Below are 11,141 nucleotides of genomic sequence, written 5' to 3'. Positions count from 1 at the left end.
ACTAATAACATGTTATTTTATTTTATTATATAATATAAGGCTACATCATAATAATTTATTTCTTAAATAATTATGTTTTTTTGCATTGTTAATCAGAACATACAAAGTAAATTATTTGTAAAAAGTAGATGTGAAGTAGCAGAAATTGAAAATGCTCAAAGTACCTTAAAGTCCCTCAAAGTACCGATTAAAGTACCTTAAAGTACCTCTTAGTACCTTGAAGTCCCTCAAAGTACCTCGAAGTACCTTAAAGTACCTCAAAGTACCTCTGAAAGTACCTTAAAGTACCTCTTAAAGTACCTTAAAGTCCCTCAAAGTACCTCTTAAAGTACCTCAAAGTACCTCTTAAAGTACCTTAAATATAAACTGCATACAGTATACAGGACTGTCTCAGAAAATTAGAATATTGTGATAAAGTTCTTTATTTTCTGTAATGCAATTAAAAAAACAAAAATGTCATGCATTCTGGATTCATTACAAATCAACTGAAATATTGCAAGCCTTTCATTCTTTTAATATTGCTGATTATGGCTTACAGCTTAAGAAAACTCAAATATCCTATTTCTAAATATTAGAATATCATGAAAAAGTATACTAGTAGGGTATTAAACAAATCACTTGAATCGTCTAATTAACTCGAAACACCTGGAAACACATTTTCAAATGTTTGATTTTGTTTTGCTGTTATAAATCTTTTTTTTACTTGGTCTGAGGAAATATTCAAATTTTATGAGATAGGATTTTAGAGTTTTCTTAAGCTGTAAGCCATAATCAGCTATATTAAAAGAATAAAAGGCTTGCAATATTTCAGTTGATTTGTAATGAATCCAGAATGCATGACATTTTTGTTTTTTTAATTGCATTACAGAAAATAAAGAACTTTATCACAATATTCTAATTTTCTGAGACAGTCCTGTAAATACTTCAAAGTATCCTGAATGTATGAGGAGTACCCCTTCACGTCCAGCAGGAGGCAGTGAGGCAACATTGAGGATCCCAACTGCCCGGGAAAAAACCAAGAAGAAGAAAGAGAAATCCGAGCCTTGAAAGCGGGCCCTGAACGCAGCAGCAGCCAGTGTGTCTCGGGCAGCTTCAGTAGAAACTCTCCAAGCCGACTTCAGCTGCACGGAGGACCCGCACCCCGCAGGACCCGCGCCCCCCACCGCGTTACGCCGCGTTCCGCCGCAACACAGCCCGGGTCGAGATGCCGGTGACGGAGAAGGACCTGGCGGAGGACGCGCCGTGGAAGAAGATCCAGCAGAACACCTTCACGCGCTGGACCAACGAGCACCTCAAGTGCGTCAACAAGAGGATCGCGGACCTGCAGCTGGACCTGGGCGACGGGCTGCGGCTCATCGCGCTGCTGGAGGTCCTCAGTCACCAGAAGATGTCCCGGAAGTACCACCCGAGGCCCAACTTCAGGCAGATGAAGCTGGAGAACGTGTCGGTGGCGCTGGAGTTCCTGGACAAGGAGAACATCAAGCTGGTGTCCATCGGTGAGCTCCTCCACCCACGAGCACGCGCGGGCCGCCAAAACATAGATGTAATGTTGATGTGGAGTAAAAATGTGTTTTAATAACTTATATTACATCCCATAATGTTTCCACAACTTTTAAAGCCCAGCAGAAGTTTCACAGAATCTCCTTTAATAATGTGTCGTTTTAAAGTTTAATACCTTTTTTATTTCGTTATATGTATTTTACTTTATTGTATTTTATATGTATATAATCTGCCAGTTTTACTCTTTAATTCGGCTTTAAATTTAAATGCAAAAAACAACATAAGAGCTTTTAAAACTATTTTTTTAATAGTCTGTCCTCCTCTAATCCCACTCTAATCAGTGTGTGGGTTTTAATGGGAGAGTGAGATGTGCGCGAGACGCATTTTGAATTGTAAAGTAGATTTTTTTTTAATGTTAATTGAGTCAACATGTGTTTTAATCACTTATATTACATCCCATAATGTTCCCCCAACTTTTAAAGCCCAGCAGAGGTTTCACGGACTCCTTTTAATAATGTGTCATTTTAAAGTTTAATACCTTCTTAACTCAACTACATGTTTTTAACTTTATTGTATTTTATATGTATATAATCTTTCGGTGTCACTCTTTAATTCGGCTTTAAATTTAAAAGCAAAAAACGACAAATAAGAGCTTTTAAAACCTTTTTTATGTTCTCCTCCTCTAAATCCCACTCTAACCAGTGTGTGTTTTAATGAGTGAGATGTGCGCGAGACGCGTTTTGAATTCCTCGCGTTTCATTACGTTTGAGACTAAAGATCCCCGTGACGTCACGACCTTTGTGCTCCAGCTCAGCGACACCGGGCGCGTGCGGGAAGAAGATAGATAGATAGATATATACTTTATTAATCCCCAAGGGGAAATTTGTCGTGACAGTAGCAGCAACACACAAGAGTAAAAAACAAAACACAAAATGTAAGAAACAGGGATGAAAGATATAGAAGTATACAAGTAAAATAAAAGTAAAATACAAAACAAAATATATATGTAAATATACAACACACATGCATACACAACACACAACAACACTGACAAATCAAATACACAAAATATTAAATATAGACAGAAACTACTGCGACATTACAAATATTAAAATATAAAACGATTAAACATTATTTTAGTTTGAGTTCTCAAGGAATCGAAAGACACAAGTCTTTAAATCGTCAAGCATTTTTTATATTTATATATATATATGTCTCGCAGTACTTACCGAGTTCAGGGACATACATCCAGTCCGGCGCGTTGTGGGCGTGGCCTCTGAGTTAATCAGGCACACCTGTGTTAATGAGTCACGTGCCGCTCGCCATGACCACACGGCTGGTTTATTGTTTGTCTTCATGCTGAGATTAACTTTATTTATAAATAACATCCAGACTTTAGATTGTTTTGAGCAAAGAACTTCTTTCATTCAACGGCTGACACGTTATTGTTGTTAGTAAATAAACAAAATAATTATCTGGTCCATGTTGTTTATACACACATAAAAGATGCAATGTTTAACTTTAATAAACATGGGTCTCTTTCACGACTCGTCACTCTGAATGCGTCAGGACTTTATAGACTCACGTGGTACACGGTTACCATGGAGACACAATGTAGAACCTGAAGGTAGCGTTGGTAGAACCTGAAGGTGGAACCTGAAGGTAGTGTTGGTGGAACCTGAAGGTAGCATTGGTAGAACCTGAAGGTGGAACCTCAAGGTAGGGTTGGTTCGTCAGATGCATCACCTCTGTGACGGGAGGAGTGGACCAGAGGGAGCGTGGGAAGTAAGCATGTCAACGTGTGTGTGTGCGTGTGCTAAGCTGTGGCGTGGGCCCCTCGGCGAGGCCCCTGGCTTTTGTTTGCACACCAACGAAGAAGAAAACGTCAACGCGTCATCTCCTGCTCTCCTCAGCATTCTCTCTTTATTAACGGAGCTCTTTGCACAATGTGTCGCTCCTTCTCTCTCCTGCTGGCGCTCACGCTGCCTTCACTGACCGCTGGGAGATTTGAATAAGTGAACAGAGAGAGAGACTGTTAGAGAGGGAGAGAGAGACTCATAGAGGGAGAGAGAGACTGAGTCAGACTGACTTTATCATTCTGAGATTGCACAACCTTGAGTGTTTTACCTTCCTCTGTGGACATTGAGCTCTGTGTGTGGGGGTGTGTTGTGTGTCTGTCTGTGTGTGTGTGTGGGGGGGGGGGGGGTGTTGTGTTGTGTAAAGGGTGTGGGCGCTCCACTTGTGCAGACAGGTGTGTTGCGTCAGAACTTCGGTGGAAAATGGATTTCAGCCCATTTATTTTATCTTTTTGTTCTTCAGTGATTATACCAAAGAAAAATGTTGCTATAATCAATATAAAACATAAATAATAAAACTACAAAACATTAATTGATGATTGATTAATTGATTTTCTACAGTTTATAAAAATAGAAAATATGGCGATTTTCATTTTTCGGCTTGAACAAAATGAAAGTTTTTTTTCTTTTTTCCCCCCCAAAATTTAAAGAGGTTTTTTGTTTTTTTACCCGTTATCTGTGTAGATCAGGAACCAAGTGAGATCTCTGAGAACAGGCTCGGTGGCATCTGTGAACACACACCCCGTTACGGTTCAATAAGCTGCGGGTCGGCCTGCGTCCACTCCATCAGCTTCTCTTTTGACCTTTGACCTCCCGATGGCTAGCTGCTACCTGCTAGCGCCGCATCTGAGAAAACGGTGTGTGCAGCTTCTAAAACCAAAGAAGCTTTCCAATTATTGTGAAATAATAACTGTCTGCCCCCCTCTCCCCTGTTGCCATGGTGCCGCTGTGTGTCAACAGTCTTCGGCATGTTGGACTCTGACAGCTGATGGATGTGAGGTCTCAGTGCAGCAGCTGTGTGTGTGTGTGTTTGTATGTGTGTGTGTGTGTGCGCGTCTTAAGTTTCTGTTCATCATCTTTGTGTCGAGGTGTTTGTTTTAAACTTCTTGGATCGTCTCTGTGTCGGCCATTGTTGTAGTTCTGTTGTGGTTTCTGTGCTGATGAAAGAAGACGTCTCCATCGTCTCTCCTCGGTCGTCATGATGTCGTTCTCCTAAATCGTTTTGACCACGAGAGAAACGCTCTGCGCGAGTCCTCGGGGAAGATGGGAAGTGATATTAGAAAAATATGTTTTTGGGGTTTTGTTTTCTCTCCAACAGAAACATAAAACAGTTTTTTTCTGACTGTTTTCTTACATTAAAGTCGCGGTGAGATGAGACAGTCGGGCGCGAAGACCTTCTCGCTTGAGGTCGGAGGGTTTCTGACCTGCGTCTCTGTTGTCGTGACAACGAAGACGTTGTAAAACACACCTTGTGGAAAAACCGCCAACGTCGGCAAAAAGGAAACCCTCCAAAAGCCTTTTTTTAAAGGGCCAGTACGCCCGTCTGATCAGGGGGCTTCAGAACGTCAAAGTGAAACATCACATGTTGCGTGACGTTCATGAATCTTTTCTTTTCTGGAATCTGAAGAGACGAGCGAGGCTCCGGAGGCGGAGCTGGCGGCCGCATTGAGACTTTAAGAAAAACAACATGTTCTCTCTGTTCTGTCTCCTCCTCCTGAGGAAACCAACAAGACCAGTCACGTTTACCACGCCGGCCTTTTGCTCTCGTCTTTGGTTTGTTGGTCACCATGTTGGGACTAAGGAAGAGGAGGAGGAAGCAGTGGAGGAAGTAGCAGATGTGGAAGAAGAAGAAGAGGATGAGAAAGTAGCGGAAGAAGAGGAGGAAGTAGCAGAAGAAGAGGAGGAAGCAGTGGAGGAAGTAGCAGAGGAAGTAGGGGAAGATGCAGAGGAAATGGCAGAAGAGGAGGAAGTAGCGGAGGATGTTTATCCGTGCAGACTCTTTTTTTCTTTTACCGCATTAGTTTCACACTCATTTAAATATTTACGGTTTTACTGCAGCTGATATTTTTATAAAGTTTAGTCGTCTTAACATTTTAACTCGATGCAAATGAGTTTCCCTGGAGAAGTCAGTGAACGCCTCGCGCTGACGCCTAGTTCGTCTCCCACGGCAACCACAAAGCTCCTGACGACACTCTGTGAATACCGTCTGTCTGGTGACTTTGAAGATGTTTTTCGTCGACACGGAAACAAAGTTTAGTTGTTTATCAGCTCTCCTGGTGTGTGTGTGAGACGCAACACACAGGGCCTCTGTGTGGCTGTAACTCGAGAGTGGCTGGTTTAGACGTTCACACACACACCTCCAGCGGCGGAGAAAGCCTCTTTGTGGGCCGAGTGCTCTTTTCTTTTTCTCTCTTTCTTTCTTTTCAATGTGAAGCTTAAAAATGAACAAATGGATTTCACTAAAACATGTAAAGGATTTATGACCCTGATCTCTACATATTTATTTAATCGCCATCAAAGTGAAAACACGCTCATTAAAAGTAACTTTAAATATACTTTTTATCTTCTAACTTTAGCAAAAGGCTTTTATTTATTGATTTTTAACCACTCGTATCTGGATACCCAATATTGGGCTAGCTTAGCACAAAGACTGGAAACGGATGGAAACTGCTAGCGTGGCTCCCGTAAACAACCAGCCAGCAGCTCTAAATCTGAGATGTTAACATGTTTTAACTTTTTTGTTGTGTTGATTAAATACAGTTTTTAAAATAGAAATTAGTCGTAAAAAATGCCAATTAGCCCTTTTTTTCACGGGTAACGAATAACTTCCTGTTGTACATGAAGGCCGTATATGTCCAGCTGTGATTACTATTTTTTTAACGTAATAAACAAACGAGTGGCGTCGTCTGTTTCGAGCTGGTCGGTGGATTTTGTTGCGTATGGACGGAGCCGTGCTAACGGTTTCCCCCCGTTTCCAGTCTTTGTGCTAAGCTAACTAGCCCAATATTTAACAGATGCGCAAAGTCACTGTTTTTTGACGGTTCGCTCTCCAAAATCCCCCAAAATATAACGTTGAAGTCTAGTTTTCGAGGTGACGAGACGTCCAACGCCGACTTAAACCCCCATGAGGTTTATTATGAGGAGGTAATGTGTGTTTGAATAAATCCACCGACGCAGTCGCACAGACCTCCTTTGTGTCCCGTCGCCGCTCGGCCGCCGCGCACGTCTTTGTGATGCTGATTTGTTGTTGTCTTTGTGTTCTGGTGCTGAACCGTATTTGATCACACACACACACACACACACACACTGGTGTCTGGATGGAGACATGACGTGGAGTTACGGGCAGTCGCTGTTCACTAAATATTTGGTGGATGATGATGATCATGACGATGATGATTGACTGCGAGACAAAAGCCCAAACCTCTAAATTTAACGAACCATATGCATTCCAACACACACACACACGCTGTGGTGTTGAACTGTGTGGTTGTGGTGAATAGTTTGGTCATAATCACCGTGGTCGACCCCCCCCCCCCCGGCTCGCCTACAAACATCTAAAACTCCTCTCGCTCGCCCTCAAATGTTCTACTCTTCTGTTTTTCATCCCTTTCTTTTTTCTTTTGAAAACAAATCTATTTTCTGTCACTTCGTAATTTATCTAACTGCACGCTTTTCTCTTTCTTTTAGTCTTCCTCTTCTCTCTTTCCCCTTTCGTGCCATTCGTCATCTCTTCTCTCCGTCGGTATCCTCCTCCACCTCCTTTTTCCTCTTCGTCTTCCTCCCCAAAAGCACATGGCCGTGTTTCTGGTTCTGATGACATCACGGCCTGGGAACCGGCAGCGTGAGGTCACGCCAGGCTAAACGCTGCAGCGTGTTTGTCAGTCGTTTACGCATGCAGACGTAATGCCAGATGTGTGTGTTAATGATAGGCAGCACTGGGCTGGTTACTCTGTTCTCTTGTGGTTCTCGTTTCTTCTGCTTCTTGTTTTATATGAACCTTCTCTTCGCTCCAACGTCTCCCAACAGATAACTGCTTCATTAGTTATGCGTTTGGCCCTGTGGCGTGCCACAAGGCTCGCGTTCGGGTCCTCTGTTGTTTTAGTTTCAAGTGCACGTCGGATGTCCGCCGTCTCGTCGCTGCCGTCTCTTCCTCGTCGTCGTCTCGTCATCTTCTCCTCGTCGTCTTGGCCTCGTCTCCTTCACGGTTCTTTTAAATTGACAGATTCTCCCCTGGCTGACCCGGCATGATGCCGGTTCACAAACTCTTTTTAAAGAAACGGCGGCATCCATCTTTTCTCCTTCTTTTTCTCCTCCCTCTTCATCTCCCAAAAAGAGTTGGAGAGAGAACATAACGACACGACTCAAAGGCCTTGGAGCCTCTTGCCTCTCCGTCTGCCATTCGTTTTATTTTTTTATCTGGGGTTCTCTTCCTCTTCGGGATCGCCGCCTTGAAAAGGTTTTTCTTCTCTTTTCTTTCGTAAGCGATCAATCATCCGATAACGGCTCCGACGCACGCCGGAGGCCCGGAGGGTCGGCGCGCTCGAATTATCAGAAACATACGCTCTCGTCCGAGGAAAAGAGAACAAATGACGAAGATTAATCTCGTCTTTCTCCAGATGAACTTCTCCAGAGTTTCCAACTCCCTCGGTCGGTCACGTGATTTGTGGGAGGCGGCTCCGTCTCCTCCTCGAACTCCTCCAGAGGGAGGAAGTGAGAAGATGACATCGTCGTTTACTGAATGGATCTTTAACAACGAGATCACCGAAGAGCTGGATGTTGTTTTTTTGTGATGACGCAAGGTTATGAATGGGTGGAAACATTTAAAATGATTAGTAAACATTACGTTATGAAGGACACTGAGGAGGTTCAGGGCGTACTAAACTGAAACAGACTATACATGAAGAACAATATAAACGCATGACTCTCAAGAAGGAACATTTAGGGGTGTTTAAGGAGTTAAGTGAATGCGAAGTCTGTCGGTGAGAAGATACTATTAACTTTAATGTGTGAGCGGTGAGTTCAGGTTTAATTAAGTTAGGAATGACAAATATGCACAATGCTAAACCCGCAAAGATCTGATAATGAAGATGATGGTTTGTATTGGACTGTCTCACATCACAGGAGTGATGTCATGCACTGTGTGTGTGTCTGTTGTGTGAAAGATGTGTTAACTGACCTGACAGCAGTTTTAAAAGGCTACCTGCTGTGTGTTTTAACTTGAGTGCTTGTTGAATTATGCACGTTACTTTTGTGCTTGTGTCATCATCCGTCCTCAGAGGGGAGGTGTGTCTGTGTGGTGAAACGGGGGCAGGTGGGCGGGCCTATGATCTCAACCCTAAGGAATGTGTGTGTGTTTGCGTGTCTGGACAGTCCGTTTGACACACACACACACACGGTAGCTCCACGTCCTGTTTACTTCAGGTCCCTCCTGTCCTGTGGTTTTCCAGGATGTTTCCATCTATAATTCTTCCTCCATCAGAACTTTTGTTTTTCTGCATGACATTATTTAATAAGTTCCTGATTACATCTTATTGATCTGTTGTTGCGTAATCGAGGTGCAGCGGATCATTGATCCGATCAGCAGTCAGAATAACTCCTGAAGATCTGCGGTCGTGTTTCACTGATGATGCTGACGGCATGGAGATGATCCAGATCAACAGATATTTTGGCCACCGCCCCCAAAACCCTTTACACCACATTCTGAAGTACACGAATAAAAAAAATGAAAATAAGAAACTTCCTCAAATTCACTGTCGATGTGAAAGAGGATGACGGTGCCTTTAGGGGGCAAGAGAAAAATCCGTTATTGCAGAATCGATTGTGAATCGTACGTCGCCAGCTTCGATCTTTATGTAAAAAATAAATAAGAAGTCGACTAATAAAATAACACAAGGCTTTATTTGACTGATTTAATTAGTCGTAATATAACAACGGCAGAATGTTTTCCTCACTTGATGATCGGCCGCTTTGTACGGCTTGTTGGGCAGGAAGTCAAACGTGGGTGTCTCTGTGTGTGTGTGTGTGTGGGTGGTGTCGTCGACGTGTGCAGGAACGTCTGCTTTAAGTGGGACATTAGTTGTGCATGTGATGGGGGGGGGGGGCTCAGGTCTGCAGGAGAGGCAGGTCTGACTGGATTTGATTGTCTGTGTGTGTCTTGGTGTGTGTGTGTGTTGCATCTGAGCTTCACGGTGGTACGCGGAGCAGGTATTCCTGTCCTGCTGTTGACTCATTATGTAACTTCCTGAGGGAGAGGGAGAGAGAGAGGGTGTGCCACGCTGATAAGAGGCTTTTTGTTCCAACCGGAATCACCTACACACACACATTATACTTTATCTCTATGTTCTCCTTGCACATATTCTTTGTCTCCCCTAATACAAACTCACCCCCCCCCCCCCCCCACACACACACACACACACATGCATATCGCCATTGTGGCAACGGGTCAGCAGGTATCTGTATCTGCAGCGGCTTTAAGCCGTTTAATCTGACGCAGGTCCGGGCCGAGTTATTCACGGGGGGGGGAGCTTTGTGAATGGAGTTGTGGACGGACAGATCTCAGAATGAAAGTTGCTGACTGCGGTGATTAATTTTCTCCGAGGGCGACAGAGTCGTGACAAACCTCCTCGTGTGTGTGTTGGGGGGGGGGGGGTTGTGTGTGTTCATGATTGTGTTCTTTGTACCAAACCCACAACGTCTCCTCGGTGAAAACCAACATGCGGTGAACAAGTTGTTCTGGGACTCGATGAAACCTTCAGGTTGTTTTGTTCTTCTTGTTTATCGATGTTTTGACTCTACTGCATTTATGTTGTCTTCTAACGCCCCCCCCCCCCCCCTCTCTCTCTCTGTCTCTCTCTCCTCCTCCCTCTCTGTCTTTCTTTGTCTCTCTCTCCCTGTCGTCCTCTATGTGGACAATAGGCTACCATGGCGATAGCCTCGTTATTCACAAAACTGTCGGCAAGGTCACACACACACACACACACACACACACTGTCTCTGGTTGTATAGAAGTCTGCTTCCTGTGCCACACGAGCCAAACAAACCTGAAAGGTGCAAAATAACAAATTCAAACTTTACGGTTTAATCTCTAACTAATTTAACCAAAAGACGTCGAAACTTTAATGAATTATTATTAGTTAAAGTGTCACATATGGTGAGTGTGGAGGGTAAAGGCCGCTGCTCAATGACAGGATGTTTGCTGCAGAGGCGGCTGGTGGTCACACACACACACACACACACACACAGGTGTGGCAGCTTGAGGGGCAAAAGAACGGAAGTTTGAAAGTGTGTGTGTGTGTGTGTGAGGAGAAACTCTAAAAGAAAAGGGCCAAAGAGTAACAAAACGTTTAAATAAAAATGGACATAAATACAAAGAGATAAATGAGTTGAGTCTGGAACATCAGAGATTAGGAATGTAGAGCGCAGGATGTGGCAACCTGTGTGTGTGTTGTGTCACCCGTGGGTGAGGCAGCACCCTCCCTGAGCTCCTAAACCCCGAGGTTGCTGAAACATGTTCGGACCACAGCTGTTCTGCTGAGCAGCAGATTCACCAGGATCACACACACACACACACATACACGGCAGGATAAATATGTATCAGTAACCATGGCGGTGTGTTTACTGATGAGTGTTTTGACAGAGCTGTAATTCAAATGATTTTGTGGGTCATGGTTACCTTCAGGCTTGAGGGGAGATCGTGTGTGTTTGCTTTGGTGCTGATTCATAACCGACCGATCGATTCCACATCACCTCCTCATCCTTCCTCATCTCTCCACCTCCTCATCATAC

General features: G+C 43.7%; 1 protein-coding gene across 2 annotated transcripts in view; it reads left to right on the top strand.

Moving 5' to 3' along the window:
• The first annotated feature begins 1,082 nt into the window (after window positions 1–1,082).
• Window positions 1,083–11,141, top strand: part of LOC130208481 (filamin-B) — a 44,852-nt gene continuing 34,793 nt past the window's right edge. For both annotated transcript variants that reach the window (XM_056437635.1, XM_056437634.1), the window contains exon 1: window positions 1,083–1,496. In XM_056437635.1, coding sequence (XP_056293610.1) covers window positions 1,205–1,496 — 292 coding nt within the window. In that variant the 5' untranslated portion in view covers window positions 1,083–1,204. The remainder of the gene's footprint in view (window positions 1,497–11,141) is intronic.

Source organism: Pseudoliparis swirei, chromosome 18 (genome assembly GCF_029220125.1).
Source record: "Pseudoliparis swirei isolate HS2019 ecotype Mariana Trench chromosome 18, NWPU_hadal_v1, whole genome shotgun sequence".
Lineage (NCBI taxonomy): Eukaryota > Metazoa > Chordata > Actinopteri > Perciformes > Liparidae > Pseudoliparis > Pseudoliparis swirei.
This window is presented reverse-complemented; position numbering and strand designations above follow the sequence as displayed.